This window comes from Sparus aurata, chromosome 14, assembly GCF_900880675.1.
Source record: "Sparus aurata chromosome 14, fSpaAur1.1, whole genome shotgun sequence".
Taxonomy (NCBI): domain Eukaryota; kingdom Metazoa; phylum Chordata; class Actinopteri; order Spariformes; family Sparidae; genus Sparus; species Sparus aurata.
The window spans coordinates 20,857,486-20,885,208 of NC_044200.1; the positions used below are offsets into that span (position 1 = coordinate 20,857,486).

Genomic DNA, 27,723 nt, shown 5'->3' on the forward strand with positions numbered 1-27,723 from the left:
CAAAGACAAGCAGCAGATCTCTTCACATTTATGAGGCTGGAATGAACATATTTGGGACATTTTCTGCTTGAAAAATGGCTGAAAATGATTAATCGATTATCAAAAAAGTTTTTACAATTTTATTTTGATCAGCAAATGTATTAATGGTAGGGGTGTGCCAAAATATCGATACTTCGATATATCGCGATATTTCGTCTTGAGGTACGTTATTGATACACTGGTGCCAAATATCGATATTTAAAAATATTTAAAAAAATAAATAAATAAATATATTTTTTTTTGGCCCACCACCACCACCCCTCTTCGGAGGACAGCTTTATCTTTATTCAAACATAGATATACAACCAAATAAAATTTAAAAAATGGTTTAAGTAGTTCTGAAACCCACACATATAGATATTTAATAATAGTTGTAATCAGTGTGTGTGTTAAGAAGAGACACTGTGCAATACACTCTTTGTTTACTCGGCTGTCATTCATGTGGAATTGATTTACAATGTTTTGTAATTCCTGTGAAATAGTTTCAGTGCAGTCAATAAATTCTGAATTTCTTCAGTGACACAGATATCGTGATGTATCGTGGTTTAAATTTCTTGCAATATATCAATTATCGCAGAATCGCTGTATCGTGATATTATCGTTATCGTGGGCAAAATATCGTGATAGTATCGTATCGCGAGGTACCTGGTGATACCCAGCCCTAATTAATGGACTAATTTTTGCAGCTCTAGCAGTTTCACTAGAGGGCAAGGAATATCTAAACATGTAATATTATCCTTAAAAGACATGTGAATCAAACATCGATCCCAGAAAAGGTAGTAAATACAACATCAGCTCTGTCCAATCGGGGAAAACAAACGTGAGCATCAACGTTCCTTTATGACATTAGAAACAGCAGCTGAGGAAATGATGTCACCACGAAGTCTCTTTTGTAGCTGTTGTGAATCTTGTGGTGAGATGGTTTGATTGTTGATATTATTGGCTGGTTCTGGTCTCTACCTTTCTGTGTGGCTTATTAGTTCAGAGGTTTGGGAGCTTTGCTGGCCCTGAACTGTTCTGTAAGTTGAGAAATCACAGGTTCAGACTTTGGTAAATAGACCTTAACATTGTGGCTAAGTCAGACTTGATTGCAGCTTCCTCTTTCACACGACTATCATCATCATCGCTCTTTTTTTTGAAAGATGGAAGTGCCTTGTGGTTGTTATCGCACCTGAAAATAGAGGAAGTGGAGCAGAATGAGCTAGAATATGAATCTGTTGTCTGTTGTTTTTGATCAGCAGCGGTCTGACTTCTACAGAAAGAAAACCACCATCGTCCTCTGCTAGTACAAGACAATAACCACGTCAGTGTCTCTGTGCTTCTCTGTCATCATAGAAGAACTAGAAACGAAACAAATTCTTTGTTCTTTGATTTTATTTTTAGCTGCTATTTTTCCAGAGGTCCACACAAAATAACAAAGATGAGGGCAGCCAGCAATGATGTATTAATACATTTTTATGACTAATTTATGATTGTATCTTCTATAAAATCACATCACAGTTTTACAGGGTGCAAGGTAACGACTCGATGTTTCATGTATCTGATCGTCCAACACACAAAGATATTAGATGATATTAAACAAAGAAAAGGAAAAGAAATCCTCACATTTTGAGACGCAAGAAACAACAGATGTGAAAAACTACTGCTGCTAAAAAAAAAATAAGCATTTTAAAATTATACGATATCACTGAAACTAGAAAAGGAGGAGCCGAACGTAAGCACGAGAAAATACGTTACAATATTTTACACACAGTGTGTGAAAATAAACAATAAAATCTTGCAAGAAAAATGAAAGAAATCAATGAAAAGAGAAAATAAAAACAATCCAACAAAGTTCCAAACAGCAAAAACTAAATCAGAATAATAACTATAAAAAAAATACTCAAGTGTTCAACGTAGTAAACAACAAAAATCATAGATTTAAAAATAACAATAAATGGCATCAGTTGAGAAAAAGTCTGTCTGCCTGAGATGAGTTTTACTTATATGAAATAAAGGTGGAAGTAAACAGACTTTATATGACACTCGTAAACTTCTCTTCCCTGCAGCAGTGCAAACTCTGCACTTCTCTTTACTGCTTTGCTGAAGCAAAATAAAATGAATGCAGAAATAATTGAACCGAGGATTCTTTCTATGGTTTGACAATCAGGGCAGGCTGTTGGCAGGAAACATGATGTTGTGGTGGAGTTCGCCCTCACCCAACACTTCCTGTTTTTTTAATTTTATTTCACAGGTGAACTAACAAACCTCCCTCGTCAGCAGACTCGCCGTCATCATGTCCTCGTCAGGCTGTTGATGCTGACACCGAGCAGAGGGAGGCAGCTGGACGGGAGCTAGCGAGCATGCAGCACTGGCCCGGTGTTTCAAGGAGGCGGCGCTGCTGAGGGGCGAGTGGTCGGTGCTGAGTGTGTGTGCGTGTGTGTGAGTGTGTGTGTGCGCCCAACCGGCCATGGATGACTTCACCACCAGGACGTACGGCACCAGCGGCCTGGACAACAGACCTCTGTTCGGGGAGACCTCGGCACGGGTAGGAGCCTGGAGGAAGTGTGTGTCGTAGTAGATCCTCAACTGTTAATTCTGATCATAACTTATTTTTTTCCTGTATTTCGGAAAGATTTTACCGACAATTTGAAGCAAAAAATATGTCAAAATCCAGTTCCAGGCACTTGTCTGAAAGATCAGGAGTGTCTGCAGGTCCTTAAAAAGCCTTAAAATGTCTTAAATTTGCCATAAACTTTTAAACTTATTTCATCTAAATAAGTCGAGCTCCTCTGCAAGTTCTCCTAATGTTAAAGTTCTTATGTTAAAAATCTTTAAACCTGCTACTGAACCTAATACTGTCTTTTTTTATACTTTAACTTATCTGTTGGTCAAATGTAGATCAAACAACTCACTCTAACAACCATGTTCTTGCATTAAACCCACCTCTGAAAGGGACCACATATATATTAATCTTTATACCTACCTTTATAATTATTTCTCCAGTCTTAAATTTGGTTGAAATTATCTTTTTAAGTCGTTACACTAAAGTTTCTGTTGTTACAGGCACATTTTAACGCCTTAGAGTCTCATTTTTACAATGTGTCAACCCCTATTTATTGAATATATCAGGTTGGAATTGTTCTATATTTCCCTTTTTTGTCAACAAATCTCACATAAAAGCCAAATGGATACACACTCGTTAGGAGGATACATTCATTCAGGTGTTTTTAAGTGATTCGTAATAACTGATGATTTAAAACTGTTTTTCTGGCAGGATCGAATCATCAACCTGGCAGTGGGGGGATTCACGTCTTTGGTTGTTTTAGTAAGTACAAATCTTCGTCATTATGCCACAAAATTGTTTCTCTCTTCGACCAGTTTCCTCCGTTTTGTCTGAAGTTTGCAACTAAAGGCAATTTTATCTTTTGGGGTTCTACTAATCTACTTATATTTCCTCTCAGTATGTGTTGACATGAGAGCGGCAGCAGCTTGAAAGAGCTGAACCGTGTCTTTGAAAACGCAGCTATGTAGAAGCGTGCGTGTCCTCCGAATGCTTTAACGATCATCATTAGTCGGGGCGTGATGGGTTCCTTTCAAGCCTCAAATGGTCTTAATCGATCTGACATTAAAACATTAGAGCATTTCAAATTTTACATGCTGATATCATGAATCTTATTTTAGCAGTTTACTGCAAAAAACTTCTCAGCGCTGCATGTGAGTGCTACATTCCTGTGTCGCATGCTTTAACACATTAAAGACACTTTGATCGTTTCTTGTTCAGTTTATTCATAGTTTCAGAACATTGATTAGTCGGCATTAAAGGGTCTTAAAAGACTCAATTGTGGCTCCATGAAATCTACAAACGACCGTCACGTCTGGCCTTTTTTTTAATGGTAATATCACTTTTGCACGGGCGGCAAGTGTAACGTGGAAACTTTTAGTCATTTGTAAGAAGTGCAGAGGACGTCTGTGATCTTAATCCGGTGTGAATCCACCATGTTGGTAATTTGTAAAGTATAAAAATTGCTGTGTGATCTGCTTTAATGACTTTTGAAACGAGTGAGTTTAAAACGAGAGAGGGTTAAGAGCAACAAGAGGTTGTTTTACATCCACAGAGCGTCTGTTACTGGAGCTGCAAATGTGTTTTTTATGCTCGTAACACACGCAGGAGGTGAGCACAACAACTCTCAACTATATTAATAATGTAGCCCGCTGAAAAGCAGATGCTCTGCTTCTGAAAGCAGAATTGACATCATCGAATCCGGGAGAGACAAAGGCAGTTAATGAGTCAGTAGAATCTGGCGGAGGAAAAAGGAATCTGCAGTTAAAATAATGACTCAACTGTTTTTACTTCTCCTTCTCCGAAGTGAAAAGTGTTACTCATGTTCTTTGTTGTTCCCATTTCCAGATTATCTGTCGGCCTCGAGCGCTGCTGCTGCTGTCAGACAGACACTGTGTTACACAAATGTGGTGATAAAGCTACGTGTGTCAGCAGAGACCTGATACAGTTTTATGTAAAGTGATGGTGGACATGTTTGCATAATTTCCAGGATGGCTCAAGTCCAGATCGACCACATTAACCAGCTGTCATTTGAAAGCAGTTTATCTAGTCAAATTCTTCATTTTCAGTAGTTGTGGTGACGTTGAAAAAAGAGTTTAGTAAATGAAGATTAGGAAGTGTTAATGTTTGTCCTGTTGTGTCCTCCAGGTGACTGTTATCAGCTCCTTTGTGTTCCCCTCGTTGCCTCCTCGACCGCTCAATGTCTTCTTCGCCGTGTGCATCCTGCTCACCTGTGGATCCGCTTTAGTGCTGGTAAATACATTCAGTGATCTGTTGTACAACTGAACGATACTGCGCCTGTTTGTCTTCAATTTGTCGCTCTGTTTCTTGTAGATATTCTGGTACCGGCAGGGCGACCTGGAGCCTAAATTCAGGAATCTGATCTACTACATGCTGGTGTCCATCGTGCTGCTGTGTCTATGTGCCAACCTCTACTTCCACGAGGTCAAGTGAAGACAGCGACGAGGAAGAGGAGGAAGAAGAAGAAGAAGAAGAAGAAGGGACGACATGGCCTTGACGGACGGAAACACGTGCGGGAGGACTGCGTGGACGAACACACGGACCAACATGACAAAAAAAACTCGTCACACACTAACTTGAAACGAACCGCAGCGAACTGAAGACTCTCGGACCAAAACCAGTAACACTTGATGGTTCCAGTGGGATAAAACTGTCAGACTGTTGGTGCGCTGCACACACACACTCACTGTCACACACACGCATGATGATGTCACAGAGTAGGAATCATGACGTACTGTTCGAGGCCATTAATCTGCCTGGAGACACGCGGCTGGAGGAGGCTCACAGCTGGAGGAGGCTCACAGCTGGAGGAGGCACTCTGAGGTAAACCAGGTGTGCTTACATGCAAATAAACATCTTTGTTTACAGTCTCATCTTCACAACAACGAGTACTTATGACAGAATGCAGCCGGGTTTGATGTGATGACCGTTAAAGGAGAAATCTCACCCTGTTACTGTAAATCCCATCTTCTGTTTAATCATGTATTGTTTTGATTTTGGTGTTTTTTTTTTTTTACATGTTTCTCTTTGTCCTCAAGTATCCGATTAACTTTATTTATATCTTTAAACTACATCCAGAAAAAAGGGGGCAACATGTTGCTTCATTTCTGGAGGATTTTGTTATTATAAACATGTAAATCATGCTGCATGATGAAGACGGACGCTTTGTCACATTTTGTTTGTTTCTCAAGACCAAACTTTGTGACGACGACTTCTAAATCCCCAAATCTGCGGCCTGCTTGTTTAATGGTGCGTTCAGGACCACTAGATCATCAAATATCATGTATCCTGTTGTCACGGCTGCAACTAACGATTATTTTTATTGCCAATTATTCGATTAGTTGTTTGTTCTGTAAAAAGGAAAATATGGCGATCAGTGTCTCCCAAAGCTCGAGAAGACGTCCTCAAATGTCTTGTTTTGTCCAAAACCCAACAATATTCAGTTTACTGTCATAGAGGAGGAAACAAACAAGAAAATATTCACAGTTAGAAGCTGTAAACGGAGAAGTGATGATCAAAATAGTTGCCGATTCATTTAATAGTTGACAGCTAATCATTAATCGTTGCAGACGACTTTTCTCCACTGCATGAGAAGTTGATGGACTGTTAATGTAATATTCTCCGTTTTGTACTGGAAGAATTTGATGATATACGTCAAACTTCTCAACAAGAAAGCAAAGAATGTCTTCAAAAAATGTTATACTGTTTAAATCTTTCCGGCTGTGAGCAACAGTTAGTTTGTGCATCGACAAGCACACTCATCACACATCGTGCAAGTTGCAGGTTTTTATCCTTATTTGTTGTTAAGCATCAAACTATCTGCCACCTAAATACACCTGATTTCTTTCATCAAAATCCACCTGTTATTACCTTATAAACCTTGACAAGCGTCCCATCTTACAACGTTAAAGAAAGTAAGAATAAACTCCTGGATCTGTTCCAAAAGTCACTGAGGTCTATTCCAGGCCGAGACTCGTCTTCCTTCAGAGTTTCATGGAAATCTGTTCAGTAGTTTTCTGTGTAATCCTGCTGACAAACCAACAAACCTCCTTGAGTAGCTGGAAACGGAATGATTATATGTTTTTACTTTGAAGCGATGACGTAATTATGAAAACAGTTGACTCATTTATTAAATCGTCTAATGGTTTCAGTTCTACGACTAATTCTGATGAAAGCTACGTTTTTACACCTATTTCAGCCGTTTAAGTTGAGCATCTTGGTGATAAACCTGGAAATAATGAGAGTTTTTTGAGTTGACAAAGATCTCCTGAATGCACCATCAGATCTGGAGGCTACAGCGACATCATCTGACTCCCAAAACCACATCTACACCTCCGAACTCTTTGAATCTGACTGACTCGCTTCATGACTGACGATCTGTTTAGATTTCTGAAAACACTTTTTTTTTGTCTGTCATCAAACTGAATCTGTGGGGTGGATTTTTCCTTTAACCAGGACAAACGTTATGTGCATGTAAACACACGGAGCGAGCTGACGGAGTGTGTTGTTGACGGAGCCTCCTCCTCCCTTCAGTACTGTAGACTGTACTTTAAACTAGCTAACACAGCAATAGCACAAGCAGCTTCAGGGCGAATATATGCAACAGTTTGTTTTCTTTGCTTCCTCTCTGCTCTCAGCTGATCTGATTATCAGGTTGAGTTTAATTCATTTTTCAAATCAAGTCTTGTTAAAAGGATTTTGTTTTGTCTTTTTAAAATGCTGATTTATGACTCACTGCCAATTCTTGCACTCAGTATTGGTTGATTTACACTTTTTATTAAAGCACACACACACACACACACACACTCAGGCCAGCTGTAGCACCAATGAGAATGAACGGGAACAATCCACGCCGCTTCACGCCGAAGCTGCACAGCACAGCAGATCTTTGTATGTTTCTACGTCACTTCGATGTCTGCCATCTAAAATTTTTGCACTTATAATTCTGCCATTTACAAATCGGAGCGTCTGGAGCACGAAAGGAGCTTTGAGTTTGATTTCTCTGTTTTAACGTCACGAATGAGTTAAAATCCTTTGATATTTTAGGCTGCAGATGAGGATTATTTACATTATCGATTAATTGTTTGCCCAGAACTCGAACTTGTCCAACAAACAGTCCAAAACCCAAAGACTCTTCGTTTACTGTCATTAATGACAAAGAAAAGCAGCAAATCTTCACATTTAAGAAGCTGGAACCAGCGAATGTTTGATATATGTGCATGTAAAATGATGGAAATAATCAATCAACTAATTTATAACAACTATTTAATATTCATGTTATTAAAACAGGTTTGTTTTGGATGTAAAGAACAGAAAACAGAAGGTGGACTTTTTCCAAATGAACCAAAGTCGGAAGAATCTCTTTGACAAAATGACTTTTTGAACTGGAATCGAATGACTGTTGATCCAAATGTTATTTTCATGATTAATTGTTTGGTTGAGAAATGATAGGAAGTCATAAAAATGCTCATCGCAGTTTGTCAAAGCTCAATCTGATGTCTTTGAATAAGGGATGCACGATAAAGGCTTCACACTCGAGTCTTCGATACTCATTCCACTGCCAAATAAGTTCACACGTTGCTGGTTACGCCTCGACCCTCCAGATAAATCTCCCCGCACTCTCACAGCTGTAGCATCACGAAAGAGAGCTTCAGGCATCCTCCAGCTTTAAAATTAAATATCAGCATCGGCCTGAGATGAACGTTTCTGCCGATCAGATGAAGCTTTAATTTTGCTCACCTGTTGGGAACCGTTGACGAGCTCTTATTTTGAGAGTCACCACACTTAAAGTGAGCATGATAATCCAATTCGACCAGAGGAGAGGAGTTCATGTCATGTCAAATATCAGCATGGTTATCAGCCAAAATGAGGTGGAAAACATCAAAAGATCCGATATCGTGCTTCCCTGATTGTCGGATAGTTTTTGTTGTCCACCCCACAAGTCCCAAAGAGATTAATTTGACTGTCAAACGATCAGTCAAGTGTTGATTCTGCTCCGCAAAGCCAAAGCACAACAACTACACTTCTTGTCAAAACTGAGTTGTAACTGAAATGGAACTCTTAAATGTCTGATCTTGTGACAACGTTTAAGTTTAAATGTTTGTTCTTAGAAAAAACAGGATTTAAAAACTGCAGTAACTATAAAATCCAACAAAAAAAGGCTTAGTAAGAACGGGGCAGAGTTATCGACCAACTTTGTCTTTTGTATTTTCCTGAACACTCTTCTTTGACCTCGATGGGAAACAACACAATGTCGAGGAAAGATGTGAAGGAGAATTCATGAAGACGAGAACAAAAAGCGGGAAGTTTTAATCTCCTTTCCTTCGGTAAACGTATCTCCAGTGTGCTGAATGTTAAAGGAGATAAACGAGAAGTATTGATGCAACTTTCCATCACATTCAGGCTGCCACTAAGAATATTCAGTCAAGTTAGATCTTAAAGGAACATTCTGCCATTATTCTGTTTTTCTTTCTAACAAGTTCCATGAGACAACAAAACTAGCAGACACGAAACTTCAAACTCAACGGGCCGCAGACGTCTCGTGTAGCTCCACTTCTCTCGTAGCGTTTGTCTTCTTGCTTTTGCAGCCGTAGCTTCATTTACACGCGTTCTGCGGCAAAGCTTTGTGTAACAGATGATAACTGACAGTGACAAAGAGCTCAGTGCTAAAAAAGAAACTGAGGGGACAACGAGCCCCGCCTTCCACCGGAGGGTCGACCTCGCCACGACTTTAGGATTGTCAAAGCCATGTGTTTCTTTATTTTGTATTTATTTCATTCATTTTATGGAATAAATAATTATGTACCCTGACTGAATCTTTGTTTTTTTTTTTACCCATGTTTTTAAAAAGTATTATTGGCATGTTTAGATTTAAGGTTGTATTTATTTTTTTAAAAAAAGGAGCTGTATGTAATAATCACATCATCAGCCATATGTGAGCGGATTGTATTGACCCTTCTGTCGTCTAAACAAGTTGTTTAATGCTGCTGACTGGATTTCTTTTAACGGCTTCAAGCACAACAAAGTACCACAGAACTCTGTTAAGCCCAAGAAAACAACCTTAACCAATAAACCCCAAATTAATCAGGAGTAGCTCCTGTAACATGAGGCAAGTTTGAATTTTTCGAAGAAATCTGAATACATTGAAAATAAACCCCATTTCTATTACCATTAGTGTAAATGGAGATGTAAGAAAAGAAAAAAATATTAGACTTTCATTATTACCTTACTACATTTCAAAAGCAATATCTATCTTTATCTGTGTGTTATTGTAACAACTGAAGGTCCTCTTCTAATCTTTGTCTAATGTACCTGTAAAGTTAGAATAATCAAAAACAACATTTCTTTTAAGATCATACATTTTCTTTTAAAAATTATCAAAAGCTGATCAAACAAGGGAGTTAAAAAAAAGGTGGCATTCTTCACTTATTTATAGGGAAACACAACATCTTTGACTCGTGTGTTGATCAGAGTTGTGACTGAAAATTTTGGGTTGACCCCAGAAAGTTTTGTGGATTGTACAGACATGAATGGTGCAGCCAACCAATTAAAAAAATTAAATAAATAAACTTCCTGTAAACATTTCAATAATAAACACAAATAATATTACTAAAAAGCTCCATGTTTAATAGGCAGATTAATGGAGAATGAAGGCTCGTCAGTGGTGTTTCATCAAGTGTTGTTTCCTATCTGTGTCAGTACTTCAACAGCCACCAGGTGGCGACAAAGTCAAAGATACAAAGCCAGTTGCGAGAATCATCCTGAATCTTCTGAACACAACTTGCTCTCATATTCTTAATGTCTATATATTTGTATGAATTTATTAAAATACTTCCTAATAAGACAGTTGAAGGGCTCCATAAACTGGCATGCCGACTTTTTTATTTAGGCGAACCAGCAAAAACAAAATAGAAAAAACTGAAAATATGTTAGGTTAGGATTTGTTCAAAGGTCATCATGAAATATTTTTATACATTTTTTATTTTGAACTGTTGAGCCAGGTGCACCAGTGCAACCAATGAAAATGTTTAGTCACACTTTCCTTAAATCTGGGTGAATCCTAGAGACCTTTCAAAACAATATAACCTTCATTGCTTTTACAAATAAATCATCTTTCACTGCGATGTTTCCAAACTATTCCCCCTGATCCTTCAGGTGTAAGAAAACTCCAGTAAAATGTTAGATATTTACAAAAAGGCTCTCTTTAACAAAACCAGTGATTATTAGTTCATTTATTTGTCATTTTAAAAGATATATTCAAACCGCTTTCTTCAAAATATTTGCATACAACTCCAACATTCTGCTTTTATAAAAATCAAAAGCATCTAATGTGTAACTTCAAAAATGAGCAATGTATCTTAAAAAAAAACGAGTCAAACAATAAAATTCAGTTAGCTGCAAAAAGCTGATCGCAGGTGAGCTCAACACACTTTACATAATCTGATAAAGTTATCCAACCTGAAGAGCTGACGAAAGGAAAAAAAAAATGTTAATGATCTTTAAAAAAGGTCCTCCAGAGGGCAGCAGAGTCATTAAAGTCTCATGTTCCTGTCATCAACAGGTTTTGTAAATCTTGATGGTGGGTAACAAACTAAAAACACGCATTTGTTCAATTAACTTTGGTGTGAAAAAGACCACAAAAACAAAAAGGCGTCGCTGCACAGGCTCCATACTCTCACAGGTCAACGTGGCCATCCTGCATGGATCCGAACTAAAAGGACGGCTGTAAGGATTATTTAACTGATAGAAACTCTAAAAGCAGACGCTGTGAGAGAGACGACACGTACGTTAGAGACGGAGGGGTTTGTGTGTTTTTGTGGCTGTTCAGACAAAGTCCCTGGACCTCTTGATGGCGCAGCAGAGCATCATGCTGAAGATCATCCCGAAGATCTGTGGAGAGGAGGAGACAGAAATACAGGCTTTAAACCTCAGGCGACACAGACGTCAAAGTATTCAATATTTGACGGATAAAAATGGTTGTGTTAAATCTCCATCCGTATAAAAACCTCACTCTTTATACAAGCAAACGTTAGATTCAGTCTGGACAGTAGAAAGGCTCGAAACACATACGTTTACTCGGGGGACAAGGCAGGATAATTCTCACAGCACTGTCTTAACCTTTTTTTAGTAACACGATACTTAAAAAACGTGATGATTAACTAAAATGTTTCATCAAACTAACACTTGAGCTGAAGGTGACAGACAACTAAGCACCAAAGAAAACCAGAAGTAAAGAAGTAAAACCGCACAGGCATCGTTTAATGCTTAATTTTTACAGTTATTTCTGTCAATTTCTTTCAATTACATTTGTTGTTTATTGGCACAGTTTGAGTCTTTTTCTGCCCATAGTCAAAGTAGTTTGACTTGAATCCTGTTTGCTGATCTGAATATCAAATCCAGCTTTTAGTAAATACAGCAAACCTGGACCAGAGACTGAATCGTCATATCTAAGATGGATTAAGGACGTAACGCGAGATGAAAAAATAGGTTTAAAAAGGTTCTCCAAGTGTCAATGTGTGTGTAGTTTTTCTATATCGGCTCTTTTGTCTGTTCTCACCATGATGACGCCGATACCGATGCCGACCCCGCCGATGATGTGCAGTTTGGTGTTGAACATCTCGTCGATTGCAGCCGGACAGCTCTGACAGAGCAGATGGAGAGAAACAGGAATGTGTCAACAACTGGAAGGAACTGAAATTCCTTTTTCACAATGAAATGATTCAACAGGATGTCTTGATGTGACTTTATGTCCTGTATAAGTGAGTCAGAAACCCCGTCTGTTACCGTGGTGATGAGGACCTCCAGTCCCTCCTTCTTGGGGCAGATGTCTTTGGCGGCATCGATCACGGTTCCCGTGGGGCCGCAGCAGTCCAGCTGTGAAGAGGAAACAAGAACACAGAGACTTTTAGTTACTTCTGGATAAAATACAGATGTCAGACAAACAGATCTGATGCTCCAATTTAAGAAAAATTTGAATAATAGCAGCAAAAGTGAGCCGAGGTGTGTGTTCTGACCCCAAAGTGGATGAGACGCAGGGTCTCCTTCAGTGCTTCCTGTCTGGTGTCTTTATAGTTGTTGTAAGTCTGCTTGTAGAACTCCGTCACGTCCTCCACCACCTGAAGACACGACAGAAAACATTAAAACTCCACGCTTGAGCGAAACAAAAGTGTGTATCAGTGTGTGTGTGTGTGTTGTGTACCCGGTCCTTGTTGGAGAGACCCCAGATCCCAGCGGCCACTTCCACAGCGAAGATGAGGAGCAGGAAGAGGAAGAACTAAAAGACGAAAACAAGAGTCACTCACGGAAAAAACACGGCGTACTTTTTAGCAAGACATGTTGGAGGCGTAGTGTACGTGTTTTATATTGTGTGAAAGTGTTTCAGGGCTTTTCGCGTAGCCAACGGATATCCGTGTAAAGACTTGCCCTACTGTGCACCAGACAATGTTTATTATCCCTGTAAAAAGATAACTACAGATAAGGACGGGGGAGGAACATTTAGTGGCAGCTTGTGATCGCTGTTCCTCTTTGTCTCATTGGTTTGCTTTTCAGATTTTCCCTTCATTGTGTCTGAAGCTGCAAAGCAAAAACATAAATGTCTTTAAACCTGCTGTGACAGGTACACAGGTGATCCGACAGCTGCACAGAAGGAACACTCACCAGTCCCAGCATGCACGGCGACTCTTTGATGGCTCCGCAGCAACCGAGGAAGCCCACGATCATCATCAGAGCCCCCGCCGCGATCAGGATGTACACACCTACGGAACGATCAGACACATTAGGGGGAAGGCTTTGAGGTGACATTTATCCAATTTCTTGTTTGCTGGCAGATCATCTTTAATGTCGAATTTATATTCAAAATATCTCATTACATTTATTAAAAGAAATCGCCTACAAACTAGCATTCCAGTGAGAGAAGTGTGACTTTTGCTGTGTCCCAATTCAGGGGCTGCATCCTTCGAAGGACCCGGCTTTTGCGGTCTTCGAAGGTGAGTCCTCCAGAGAGACCTTCGAAGACTGCGTTAACTGTTGTTAAATGGGACGGTCTAACCCAGATGTTCCCGACCTTACGTCACGATTTCTGCTGCCTAGGCCCGCGAAAGTGACGATCTACGCCACACGATGTTGCCATTTTCTTCCTTCCTTTCTTTCCTTCCTTCTTCTTTTTCGGGCATGCAAAGAGTCTTGGGATATTGGAGGCCGCAAAGCATAGTGCGTCCTCCAAAAAAGATGGAAAAGAAGGCCGAATTTGGAGGAGCCTTCTCACGGCGTTGTGACATAATTGGCCTTTAAATGCGTCCTCTGAAGGATGCAGACCCTGAATTGGAACACAGCCCATTTCTTAATTGTTTTCCAGTGTGGTAAAACGTGTCCGACTGGTCTGACAGGCAAAGTATTTTTTCCTTCACACACCCACCTGATCCACTCCCAACTTAAGCTTTATTTTTTCCTAAAATCTTGAAGCATGCTGCTCTGATCACCATGAAACGAACAACAATCAATCAAAGATCAATCCACAGAGCTCAATTTATAGCTAAACTATCAAGTAATTCAGTGGTTTACAACTTATGTCGTTGCAGCTCTGTGAACAACATCCTCCCCTCACACACAGTTCTGAATTATCTGCCTCCAGTTCGCTCTCATCTGTTTCTTGTTCATTTGCATCAGAAGTTTTGCATGTAGCATCAGAGCTGGTTTAGTTCAGGGTACTGATGTCACCGTACTCCTGTTGATCATGACAAACAACAGTCCTGTTGTTGTGTTTTTGTAATTCCGCTCTGGATGTGGTTATGAATCATAGTAAAGTAAAAACAGCAAACTCCAAAACAACAGCAAAAACAAATGACACATGATTCCAGAGCCACTAAAAATCAGCCTGCCTCTTTATTCCCGTCTGATGTGGCTTCATAATGAACGTAGGAAAACAATAACCGCAGCACTGATGTCACGAGTACAGTATCCACACACATCCTCCTCCTCCTTCTCCCAGCCTGTTATTAACATGTTTGTCATTTCAAAGACAATCCTCCGACTGCCCACTCCACTTATCAGTTTGATGGAAGCGAAACACAGAGACAGAAGGGGAGGCAGCGAGTCCGTCTTTCTGTGAGTTCCTCGGAGAACACAAAAGCGGAGAAACAAAAGACGTTTCTGTCAAACCGTGAAGAATGACAGCTGTGTGTGAACGGCTCTGGCAGGCCGGAGGAGCCGCCTCGCTGTGGACTAACTTTGGCCTCAGCTGCCCTCTGTACGCCCCGGAGCCTGATTCTCTACATCAGGTTGTTCCTGTTGTGGCAGTAATGACCCTCATAATGAAGCAGCAGGTCATCTCTGACAAGTACATGAAATAAAAATAAAAAAATGATCATGCCATTTTTCAGAAACTAGACGTTTTGTGGATAGAGTCCCAGTTATCAAAGTCCAAAAGTCAACCTACTGGCACCATGTGAAATAAACGCATCCATGTTCTTTACTCATCTAAATTAAACTGAAGCAGAGTTTGAAGTGTAGTATAAAATTGTTTTTTTGGATTATCCAGGTTTCAGACACTTACATCTCAATTAAATTTCAAAGATAATTTACCCACATTTACATGAACGAAACACCTAAACATTAAACTTCACTGGGATTTTAATAAAAATTACACCTGGGATGATTTTTCTGAATTATGAAACTACACCAGTTAAGGAGCAGCCTTCCAACAAAGCAACAACGGAATCGCAGAACATCGATGCTGCTAATGGTTTCACATGCACTTAACACTGAACACATGAAACTTTAATGATCCCTCAGGAGAACTTCCTCTCAGTGTTCATCCTAAAGTGGTACTTAAGAATTAAATTGAGAGAAAATTATCTTCTTTTCTGTTGAGATTTCCAGCCACTATGGCCCATATGCAGCCACTTAAATGAACGATCAATCATTTCAGTCAAATACTCCCCCGTTGCAGCTTCTCACGTGAGACAAACTGTGGCTTTTCTTGTTCAGCTGTAAAAGAGCAGTGTAAAGTCAAAAGACCTCACCAGTGAAGAAGACGGTAGGCGCCTCCTCTCCTTCAAACAGTCCTGCCGTCCTGTTGTCAAAACGCAGCCAGAGACCCACAGCTAGCACTGCGGTACCAGCCAGCTACATGAGGAGGAACAAAAACAAACAATTATGCACTTCACCATTTATTAGTTAATGTCAGTTTAAATGTTTTGATAGTATTAACTCTTGGAAGATTAGCCATATAAGCTGTATACTATAAAGATTAGTATAGGTTGTACACTTTATACATTTGGGAAACAGCTAATCTTTACCGACTCAGTTTAGCATGTTAATATTTGCCAATTGACGGACGTAAAGTACAGCTGAGCCCGATGGGAATATCCAGTGTTGGGGAGACGTAAACTACATGTCGTTGAACTACATAGCTTCTTGCCCTGGCAGCACTTAAATGCTTCACAGAGTGGGCAGGTCTTTGTGCCAAGAAGGCAGTGCTCATATGGCACAAGCACGTCATGGACAACCCTCCTGTTACCCCCGATGAGGCCCGAAAGGCGCCGGCCCAACCACGGCCATATTTGAGCATGTTCATGTTGGATACAGATGCATCTACAGACACATCCTACGTGTTCACATGTGAGCCCTGCATGCCGAAAACAAAAATAATTTTGACTTTTATCGACTTGTAACATAATCATGTCACACAATCATCATCCAAAAGCATATTTCACTCAAACTACCAATGTCGACCTCACAATGACAGAGGAAGAAAAGACCAGGGGTTACCAGAGTCAGTGGGATTTATCTTGCATGGCTAACCGTCTTCAAACCTGTTGAGATATCTTGTCTGACAGACACACACTGCAATGCTTAGAGTCATGCCGCAGGTAAGCTGAGGTACAAAAAAAACAAAACTGAGATTGATTGAACTGGAGCAGAAGAGTGAGTTAACTGCTGAAAAATGAAGCCAAACTTGCTACCAAACACTCCACCCAGAAATATCTGAAGAAAAAGCTCTTCTAGTTTAAAAAAATATATATATTCCACCCTCACAGTTCATTTAATCTGTAATGAAAGTATTCCTACATTATTCTGTGATTTCCTACATTTCCTACGACCACCCAGGACTTAAAACTTGAGGTTAAATAATTTTCACTTGATATATGTTTGGATCTTTACCCAGAACATGGCAACACAAAGTCATCGTGCTTGTGCATTTTCCTCTCCATTGGCGTTCACCACAGTAATAACCCAGTACAATGACTCATCTCCTCAGCAACCACTCAACACAAGTTACATCAACTCTTTGTTGCCACCCAAATATCTTCCATAATGTCCCACGGCGTCCTTGTTGACGTCAGTGTTGTTGCGCGGCAGACGATGAGGGTTGCAAATCAAGTATCTGCAGTAACAGACAGCATCATGCCCAGACAAGTCCTCAGGATCCTTCCTGCTACAGTCTGCTGACCATGAATCAGTGGACGCACACCAACTCAACCATGTGCACCCACCTCTGCATAGCTGGGGAAATATTTGGGATGCTTGTCTGGGACAAACAAGCAACTGAATTTTAGTTGCCAGACTATTTTTGCAGAACATCCCAATCCTGATGTCTGCACTACTTCAGAGAAGAGGAAGAAGAAGTGCGAGTTTAGTTTTTCTCTGTGTACTAGGTACGAACTCAACAACCCCTTTAGAGACATTACATGTTATCTAGCACTCATCAGTGTTCTGCTTTTTGTGTAATAAAAAAAGCACATTTAAAACCATAATGATGCTGTCATATATCACAAATCAAGAGGATAAACTTCTTGAATTTACTGTTGTATGTATCAGGTGTTACGTGTCCACATAGTAAATGTGTTCATAAATCTATGACAACTACACTAAACCGCCAAATATAACCTTATCCACTGCTTTTTTCCAACTGGTATTGGGCAAGTACCCAGTTACCAAGTTCAGGTATTAAAATCTGTATCCAGAGACACCACAAAGGTGAATTTTGGCAAGAAACATCCAGTCACAAGCTTAGAATTCTGTTACCTGTGCTGCTTATAGTGATTATCCAACAATATGGAGATTAAAATAAGATTCTGAGCTCATTTTGGGAGCAACTATAGTGCGCTAATTTTGTTCTTTGGTTGTCCAAAGCTGTCCACAATGCCAAACTTAATACTCTCAGACTAAACTTGGAATAATTAAAACTTAAAAGAAAGTTTAATCACCGCCACACCTAACAATCTGTCAGAGCAACAGATTTTGGCATTAACTATAATTAAACCCAGGGCTGATTTGTCAGAGTTACACAGTCACACCTCATCATCCGTCAAAACCTTCAAAAGCAGCCTCAGGTTCAGACTGTGGCTCAACCTCAGCAGATCACATTTGTCAAAGTTGATTTATTGTGAGCTTTACAATGAATGTAAAAGGCACATTTACAGTACACACAACTAACAATGTGCCTTGTGTTGTGTACATTCAAGAGGGCTCGAGACATTCCCACATAAAACACAAAGTCTCTTCTTAATTTCTTTTACTTCATGGTGCATTTATCTGTTTCTAATTCCTGTTATTTGACTTACCATCCTTTACTGCTTTTGTTTATTTCTCATCTTTCTTACTGTTTGTAATGTATCCATTCTGTTCTTCTTGTTTATTGATTTTGTTCTTTTATCTCTTTATTCACATTTCTTATTCTGTCATTTTGCCTGTTTTATCACTTTTATTTGTAATTACTAATATTGACTTTTTGTGTATTTACATTACATTCTGCCTTCTTGTTCCAACTTAATCTTAGACGAGGCTTCTTTGTGTTTTGGCACCAAGTATCTGTAGAGCAGACATCTGAGCACATTTCAGATTATATGAAAAGCACGAACTGTACAAACCATAACTAGCAAAACAAGCAACAATTATAAACCTTGTTAGCCATTTTTACCCTGAGCTGAGGTTAGAAGGTCATAAAGAATACAGCGAGGCAAGAATTGAGTCAACTTTGCTGTCCAATGCAGAGAAGTTTGACAAACATCAAAAAGACGACTCTGCTGTACAGAGGATTCACACCTCTGACCAAAAATGGTAATGGTTTTATGTGTTGTCAGCAGCAATTCTCAGGTGATTTCAGCCTAACATCACACATGTACTGGTGTGTAAACCCAGCAATAGTTACTGTATGGTACAATACTGAACGGTTTTGTCAGTGTCATCAATGCAAAGCCTGCAAAAATATCAAACACAAGTCCTCATCTTTCTCAGCTGTTCCACCGAGACAACAGGGAGAAGACGGCCCAACTCCAACACTATGCTCAAATTAAGCTACATTCAAATTTATTTACAGCCTGAAGAGCGCTTAATGTATTCACAAATGCTCATTTCCCAATGTGACCATCTAAATCAAATATGTCCTGGATGTTTGTCTTTGCATAAAGATCCTCCAGTCTGATATTTTGCAGTGATGACGACGAAGTCATGGAAACAAATTAAATTTAGCAGTTGATACAATTTTGTTCCCATTATGTCTTCTCTAAACTAAAAATATAAAAAAAATAAAGAGGGGACACAGGAAACTGCAGTGTCCTGAATGATAAATGGATATTGGTGTTAATGTGCAGTAAACGCACTCAGGGGATTTGTGGTGTTGTGCAACGAGCCATCTTAAGTATCCTGGAAGAAAACAGGCCTTTCCCTCGAGGATCACATTAGCGCTCATTACCCCAAAAGCCACTCTGCAGCAGCATTAGCAGCACAAACAAGAGAAATGAATTACTTTTGAGAGTCTTTCCAGGCTGAAACACTGTGTTCACACCGTGTGAGACTGCGTTAGATTTGACAGGACATCTACCGAGATTCAGGTAAAGGAATAATTCTAAAGACAGTGAGTGGAAAATGTATTCTTAACATCAAGAGACAGGAACACTGTCAAAATGGAGCCCAGTTGTTTACAGTAACAAGTCTTGCTCTGCTGTGGGTGTTTACCAGCCGCTCGGTCATTACACTTTGGAGTAAACAAACAAATCCTGAGCCAGAGACCCACAAAAAAAGTTTATTTTGCAGGAGGTGGGGCTTCACCCTGCTTGTTAATTTGTACTGCTGTCATCTCGTTTGTCCACCCTGAGCCGTCCCCGCCATCATTACATGGTTAAACTGCAGACTTAAAATCTCCAAAACAGTCATTAAGCTTGGACCAACAGAGTGTGTGTGTTCCTCCAACACTGCAAACAGGTAATCACAGTAATAACACGGCAGGCGGTGTGAATATTTATAAGTAAATCTCTGTGGGAAACAAACAGCTACGTAACTTTGTCACTTCATACAAAACTTTGCCCTTTTCTACGATGGATGTCAAAGAAGCTCAGACTTTGGAATGAGAATCTCGAGAAAACTGCCAAGTGGCTCCAGTTATTCCAGTGTGATTGGATATTTAACCCACTAAGGTGTGTCTCTGACTCATGCAACAAGCCATGTGGGCCTCTTTGATTCATTTGACTTTTGAAACCGGCATTTGACAGTTAGATTTGGCAGAAAAGGCTCTGAAATCTCGAATACACCAAGCATCAAAGATGACTGATTAACATTGAGTAAATAAGTTAAAACCAACAAAAAACTTACGTTTTCACAATACAGTAACAATATGGCAGCCAGTTACGGTTCATGATTTCTCTTTTGCAGTGAAACAGTATGCTAAAATATGTTTCTAAAAACATTTTAGGCAAGAATTAAACAGTGTAGTAACATAATCTTAGTTTATAGGTTTTGAGCACTGCCTAGTTTTGACAGTTTGATCAGAGTTTGATGAGACAATTGCCATCATTTGGTGGATTTGCCGGTAAAAGCGTGGGTTAGTTCACCATTGACTACCAACACTGTAATGATACAAAGCTGGCTAGAAATCAGCAACGTTCCTGTTCAACTCCATTAGAAATAGCACCCAAACAAACAGTATCATCTTTGAAACTGAAATGCGTGTAGTGTAATCTGCCGGGGTTAGAAAATAAAAATAAGGTGAACTGTGTAGCTATGACAGCAAATATTTATCAGGAAGTAAGCTGTGTGGTAGATTGTAGATTGACACGGACAACAGATGAAAACATAGTTTCTGTCTTTGTCAGCTAATCAATGTCAGGCTAATTATTTTGGACAGAGGACTTTATGGTAATTTTAAAGTCTATAAATGTCAAATTCCCAAAGTTTTATCTTCAAAGAGTTTTCAGTTTTTTGATCAAACAGTCGTTTCAGATTCAAATGACAGAGAAAAGCAGCAAATCTGACATTAATTAATAATCGCCTAATTTATTCAGCTCCAAAAATTAGCCACCAGATATTTGGATAATCGAATTGCATCATAGTTATTGTAATTTGCCTTTATTAAAAATTGCGACTGAGACTATGAAAGTATTTCCAACACAATTTCCTGAAGGCACATAGTGGTAGTCACTATGTGCCTTCAGGAAATTGTGTCAGTGGAAAAACTGACATGAGGTCTGACACAACAATGCCTGGCATTACTTAAAACATAAGGTTTTCCTGCGCGAGTTCGTCCGAAGCTGCAACACATTTTCCTATGAAATATTTCCATTTTGATGTGTTTGACCAACAGATTTGATTTGGAAATACTTTCATAGTCTCAGTCGCAGTTTTTAATTAAGGCAAATTACTATAACTATGATACAATTCCATTATCCAAATATCTGGTGGCTCCTTTTTGGAGTTGAATAAATTAGGCGATTATTAATTTATGTCAGATTTGCTGTTTTTCTCTGTCATTTGAATCTAAAACGACTACACGCACGTCAGCAGACAACAGGTGAAGCAGGTTATCCAATTGTTCTCTACTTTTCACCAGGAGGAGGGATTCTTGGTCTACAATCGCTTAATCAAGTTTAATTTTTGTAACCCTGAGAGACCCACTTCAAACAAACACACACAAAAAAAAACGTTCAAGTAGGTTTGAGCTTCACAGAAACTGCTTTTACCAGAAGTTAAGCTGCGATCCAGTCTCTCAAACAACACAAACTCCACAAACTAAGAGTTTAAAGCTCACTTAACTTTTCTCTTTGCCAGTGGAACCAGTTTTAAACTACAAAGAACCAATCGAATCCCTCAGACAGCAGCTCTGTCTCACCCAGAGTCTCACGTATCAACCACAACTAACACTGTGTAAGTGACACTACATACCCAGAAGAGAAAGTTGAACACAAACACCAGGTATTTGATGCACTGCAGTCCGCCCATGGCTCCAATTTCAAGGTTTAGATGTTTATAGAGTAGAAAAATCCAAATGTACTCTGTTCAACAGTCAGACCGTCTTTGTCACCGTAGGAAGAGGAAAAGCATAGAGGTGTAGCAGGAAGATTTTTTCTGTGAGCCACACCCTTGCAGGGCTCACCTGGGTATACTTAGGAAGTCAGGGGGAGGGACTGGGTGGGGGAGGAAGTGTGGGAGTGAGGGGAGACAACTATCTGTTCCAGTGAATTTTAAACAAGCAACCATGAGGTGTAAATCCGAGCAGGTAAATGCAATTAAAAAGCATTCACCTGCTCTGATTTACAGCATCAATCCCCCAAAGATCAAGAACTGCTTGGCCCCTTTAACAATTGTTCTATTTATACAAAACGTTGTTTTTTTTCATGTTTTTATCTTTATCGTTTCCTGATGACACAAGATCTTAATACACTTAAATATTCATCTGGCATTAATCTGGCATCTGGTAACATCCAAGCCGTAAAAACATGCGGTAGCTATGTGATAAAAAATGACACACGTGGAATCTAAAGTCCCCTTTCACTTAAAAATGTGATTTACTTTGTTGTTAGGAGATAAAATACTTTGTTTATCACATTTAAGAGTTCATCACAGCTTCATTCTTCATTTTGTTTTGTTATCTTGAGTAGGGCTGCGGCTATTGATTATTTTCATTGATTAATCTGTTGATTGATTAGCTGTTTAGTGTGAACAATGCTCATCATAATTCTCCAGAGTCCAATGTAACACATTCAAATAACTTATTCTGTCTGACCAGCACTTCAGCACTGATAAAATGATCATTTACAGTGATATCAAACAGAGAAAAGCACTTTCTCACACACTTTGAGGGGAGAAAACAGTAAATAATCAATTTTATTCTGTGATAAATGACATGAACAGTTACTCGTTTATCTAAATTGATGACAAAGTGTCTGAGAGTCCGGCATACTGAGAGACAGCAAGAATAAACAACAGATGACGCAGACAAGATAGAGAAGATTAAGATTACTGGATGAATAGTGAATAGTAAAACTATTTTCTGTCTCGTTTGGAATCCTTTAAGACCCAACAAAAAGTAGATGAAAAAGATAAGTGAAGGGAAACGAAAGCTTCACAGGTGTATTCACACACACAAACCTCCTGCGACTGGAGCTCAGTGTTGTTTGCTGAGGTAACTCGAGCTGCCCTCCTCTCCCAGTAGACCCAGTGAAACCAACAACACCAGCTTTGTTTCCGAGCTGCTAAAGCCTCCCCCATCTCTCACTCTCCTTCTTTGCTTCCTCCCTTCTTTCTCTCTCTCTCCTGCCAGGAATAACGAAAAGATTTGTTTGTCAAGTGTTCACAAATCCCAACTGTGTATTTGTTTAAAAAATGCTTTAAAATACAGGATAAGGAGGAGAGTGATAAGAGGTTGTTGGCGAGTAAAGAAGAAACAAAAGGGGTCAAACAAAACAAGGAGGAAGAAGGATGAGTTCCAATAAAAGAGAACAAAAGAGAAAAAATGGAGCTAGATAGTGTTCACAAACATTGTGAGAAGGAAGGAATGAGAGTAAAGATTGCGCAACCTCTCTGTCCATTCATGACAGATTTGCCTTAATCATGCCCTCTGCTGGACTTTTACAGCATCTAAGCCCCAAAAAGTTTCAGAAAACCCTCTACAGAAGCATGGTTTTGATTCAGTAGACTGGAATGGCCGCCAGTAGAGTGCATACCTCCACCAAGGCCCAGCTGGCCCCACATCCTCATTTTGAGAATCCCCATCAAACTGTACTCAGTCGTAGATACCAGCCCCGTAAATACGCCGGAATTGTTTTCATCAGTATTCATATTCTCTGAGAAATTAAAGAAAATATATAAAAAATGGAAATCTATTCTGGATTCCCATCAGCGATCTAAGTTGCGTGGATATCAGTTCAGTTCAGTAGCTTTTGTGTAATCGTGCTGACAAACCAACCAACAAACAGACACAGGTAAAAAAAACATGCGGTGGAGGTAAAAAAACTAGTTTTCACTTCAGACCCAAGCCAAACATTATCACAGGATGATTTGACTGTGACTTGAATTCATATTAATACACTTTTAAACAGGGTTGATTAATGTCACTAAAATGTCAAAAAACAAAAAACTGCTTCCAAGTAAACCTTAACTGTCCACTTCCTGTTGACCGCCTATATTGATAACATCACATGTGGTTTTCACCAGTGCTAATTTTAGGGTAAACATGAAGCAGTAAAATACAGCTGAGAGCACAGAAAGGAACACTGGATAGAAACTAAACGTCAAACCACAAAGATTCATTGATAAGCTGCAAAACTGCTGAGATGAACACACAGAGACTTTTATGGAAACATCTTTCTCTCTGGTTTTCAGCACAGACAGGGTGGGCCGGCATGGTTCTGACTCGGTGCAGCCAGAAGTGCCAGCAAAAAACCCCCCAAGTAGTCGAAATGGAAAAACTAATGAACTAAATATTGATTAGGCAGTATGTACATAGCAGTGATCAAACAGGAAGGGAGAAGAGTGTTAGGGCGTAATGCAGTTACAGATTTTTTTTACTGGGGATTCACAGCTGACACACACAGGAACGACACATTTGGCTGATGACGAGATCAAGGTGGCTGAAAAGTCTCAAATCAAATATGTTTTTCTTCGGCAATCAAATACGTTCCCATGTGTTTATTATTTCCACCTTGGGAAACAAAACATGGCCCATGAAATCACAGGAAATGTACTTCTTTGCATGTAAATTCAGTTTCACATATTTCATGGGCAACTGGCTATTTTGACAAGTGCATGAAAATGTTAACATGTGAAAATTAGAGACCATCTTGTGATCAGATCAAACCAGCTGCAAAGGCCATCAGCGTGGTGCCCCTCTGACCCATGACCTCTCAGTAGTGATTACAACATTGTTGCGTCAGTACTTAGTACTAATGGGTCGGACCACACCCATTTTCCAACTTGGGCACTATTTTGATCTCAACTTCACATTTGTAACTGTCATGTCTCCATACATGTCTTCATTACCACATGTTTGCTGGTAATACAACAACGTCACATCAGCTTTTTTCACACGTGGATAAGAATTTTCACAATTTCTCATGGTGATAATTTTGTTTACATGTTGAAACTGGTTTACAGATTTCAGATCATGTTATAAAATTTTGCTAACCGCACTGTAAAACCACAACTGTAAGAAAAGTGTTGAGTGAAATCAAATTCAAACGACAAAGGTGTGACCCCACACCTGCAGCGAAAAATCTCAATACATCATAGGTTTTAAAACATGCCTACAATATGTAAACATCACTTAAATATCATAAGTGGAAAGTACTGTCCTTTAATACAGGTTTTTGTATGTTACTCGAGTATTTTCCTCTTAATGATTTACTTTTACTTCCCTCACTCTCTGATGATAATACTGTCCTTTCTACTTCATCACATTTATTTGACAATATTAGTTCCTAGTTAGTTTGCAGATTCAGATTATTAATAAAAGCATAAAAATAAATCACAATCTGTTATTAAATACCTTATATTATTTAGTTTAGATGAGATCAACCTTTACCAGCTGCAACAATAAAATCATGAGCACTTCAATGCATCAATAGTTATAACAGAATAATATGTATATTATTCTGAAATATGAATATTATGCTCTTTGGTAGTCTTCTTTACCTACATTTTTATGCCACCGTTAGATCTGTACTTATGTAAGGTTTTGAATGCAGGACTTTTACTTAAAAACAAACCCACAAAAAACTGAATTGAATTCTTCCTCCAACACTGCAAATTATCATAAATATTCAACAAATAGCAAACTCTTATTTTAAAACGACAGGACGTAGCTAGCTAACATCTTCATGGTGTAGTTGTAGCTAAAATATTCTAACTTTAACGATATTTATGTGTTTATTTTGAATTTAGTAACTTACCCAAAAGACGAAATTAAAGATGAAGAGGGCGTACTTGACGCACAGCTCCCAGCTGCTTAAAGCCGTCATCCCTGCGCTGTGTTTTCACGATGTTAGCTCGTCGGCTAATTAATCAGTGGAGTATCTGAATATCTGCCGCCGTTTGTCAGTTTTTAGCTGATCCAATCTGTCGCGCTCGGCTCGGTTCGGCTCACCTCGTGCGATTCCGTCACTCGTCGGTTGACAAGACGGAGCGCGCGCGCAACAGATGCTGCTCTGTTTGTCCGCGCGCCCGATCCGTTGGGTGGAAACAGAGACGATCAACTGCTCAACACCCACAGAAGAGACAGAAATACTGAGATTTATGGCTTTCTTTCTGTCTTTCTGGCTCCTCTTTGTGTCTTTAGTCCTTCGCAGAGCTGAGAACACGTCCTTTGATCAAGAAAAATGTCTTACTTGTGCGTTGCTGGGAACGAAAGAGAGGCAGAGGAAGAAAAGAAGAAGGAAATAAACTATTAATCACATTCTCATATCACAAATAAATTTAGCTGTGGGCCATCAGAGCTGTTCAGCATAACACCACAAAGTAATTAGTAGGCCTAAATGTTGTCAAATGAGTTTAAAGTAATAAAAAGTCACTCAAAGTGTCCTGCTGTTGTAATTAGTCCTGCAACCTGGAAATCAGTCCGCACATCCGGTTTCTTCATCTTATTCTTCAAATTATTTTTTGTATTGGTTTTTGCTTACATAGCCTACCTGAAATAAAGTCTGTTGCTACCACAGGCTTAAGTCATGTACACGTCTTGATCTATAACAACAAATAATCATCGGATGTCCCATTTCAATTTAAAAAGTGCTTAAAAGGGTTATTTTATTCTAAGGAAAGCCAAAATGAGATGTGAAATAAGGTTGTAAACACATCTCACTATTGTTTTAATTCTGTCCTACCAGAAAAACAAGGATGAGTTCACTGACTTTAAAGAAAAAAACAGCAATAACTGGGAAAGTGATTACAATACGGGAAAGAAAACTGGTAAATTTAGGCTGATTATTGGATGAGTAGAGATATTTTTTGTGTCATATTTTTCTCCAGTCTGACAAGAAGTTGATTATGGAAAAACAAAAACACAAGTTCATGTATTTGGCAGCAAGAGCATGGTCACATTCTGAAGTCTGAACTTTAAACCTCATTAGCAGCCTTCATAATGCCACGAAGGTCAACACCAACTGTAACCAGTGTGTGTGTGTGTATGTGGTGTGTGTGTGTGTGTGTGTGTGTGTGTGTGTGTGACACGGGGCTATATTCTCTCTCTCTCTCTCTCTCTGGTGGAAATGTGACTGTTTTTCTTCTTCTGCAGAACAAAGGCGACAGTGTGACCGGTCAGCCCACGACTTTTTGTTTGCAGCTGCACACAAACACACACTGATGATGAAGGAGATGATGATGATGAGGATGGTGATGATGATGATGAAGGAGTACAGTGCGACCCGGCTGACCAGAACCGCAGCCATGGAGGACAAGAGCAAGAGCACTTTATGTACTATTCTCATGTGTTTGTATTACTTTGTATTTCATGTTCAGGAAGCTCAATTAAAGTACATTTCAGGTATTACAAAAAGGGGCACTAAAACTGAATAAATATATGTTGCTTTGCTTCTTATATTGGCCATTTGTCCCTGATGGAAAGAAAATATTTACTCAAGTACTGTACTTTAATACAATTGTACAATTCTGAGATCATTCGAGGAAACTTTACTTGAGTATTTAGATTACATTATACTAATATTCCACAACACATCAGAGCCAAATATTGTAGCCTACTTTCTACTACATGTCTTTTATTTGATAGCCTGAATTTGTTTCTATGGAGATTCAGATGAATTCATATTAATCAGTGATGGAATGTAACTAAATACATTCACTCAATTACTTTACTTATGTACAATTGTGAGGCACTACTTCCTACTTCTAACCCACAATGT

The 27,723-nt window shown here is 39.3% G+C and overlaps 2 protein-coding genes across 3 annotated transcripts; one reads left to right on the forward strand and one right to left on the reverse strand.

Annotated features, from left to right (window-relative positions):
- The first annotated feature begins 1,313 nt into the window (after nt 1-1,313).
- tmem243b (transmembrane protein 243, mitochondrial b) lies at nt 1,314-9,412 on the forward strand. The gene is made up of 5 exons (XM_030439556.1): nt 1,314-1,342; nt 2,273-2,566; nt 3,296-3,346; nt 4,730-4,834; nt 4,916-9,412. The coding sequence occupies exons 2-5, from the start codon at nt 2,489-2,491 to the stop codon at nt 5,033-5,035; spliced, it is 354 nt and encodes a 117-aa protein (XP_030295416.1). The 5' UTR covers nt 1,314-1,342; nt 2,273-2,488; the 3' UTR covers nt 5,036-9,412.
- Nucleotides 9,413-10,207: 795 nt separating this feature from the next.
- Nucleotides 10,208-25,986, reverse strand: cd9b (CD9 molecule b). 2 transcript variants are annotated; one of them, XM_030439555.1, is made up of 8 exons: nt 21,758-21,944; nt 15,622-15,724; nt 13,259-13,356; nt 12,801-12,875; nt 12,616-12,717; nt 12,386-12,475; nt 12,159-12,242; nt 10,208-11,491 (listed from the first exon to the last, which is right to left on the reverse strand). In XM_030439555.1, the coding sequence occupies exons 1-8, from the start codon at nt 21,812-21,814 to the stop codon at nt 11,426-11,428; spliced, it is 675 nt and encodes a 224-aa protein (XP_030295415.1). In that variant the 5' UTR covers nt 21,815-21,944; the 3' UTR covers nt 10,208-11,425. The 2 variants fall into 2 exon arrangements, with proteins under 2 accessions (XP_030295415.1, XP_030295414.1); XM_030439554.1 differs by lacking the exon at nt 21,758-21,944 and adding an exon at nt 25,762-25,986 and having other exon boundaries at nt 10,574-11,491.
- Between the last annotated feature and the right edge of the window lie 1,737 nt (nt 25,987-27,723).

Coding starts and splice junctions, on each gene's coding strand:
- tmem243b (XM_030439556.1), top strand. CDS start 2,489: ATGGATGACTTCACCACCAGGACGTACGGCACCAGCGGCCTGGACAAC. Junction 3,347..4,729: donor TCACGTCTTTGGTTGTTTTA/GTAAGTACAAAT, acceptor TGTGTCCTCCAG/GTGACTGTTATCAGCTCCTT. Junction 4,835..4,915: donor GTGGATCCGCTTTAGTGCTG/GTAAATACATTC, acceptor TGTTTCTTGTAG/ATATTCTGGTACCGGCAGGG.
- cd9b (XM_030439554.1), bottom strand. CDS start 25,830: ATGACGGCTTTAAGCAGCTGGGAGCTGTGCGTCAAGTACGCCCTCTTC. Junction 12,876..13,258: donor CGCCGTGCATGCTGGGACTG/GTGAGTGTTCCT, acceptor TTCGTCTTTTAG/TTCTTCCTCTTCCTGCTCCT. Junction 12,718..12,800: donor GTCTCTCCAACAAGGACCGG/GTACACAACACA, acceptor TCGTGTCTTCAG/GTGGTGGAGGACGTGACGGA.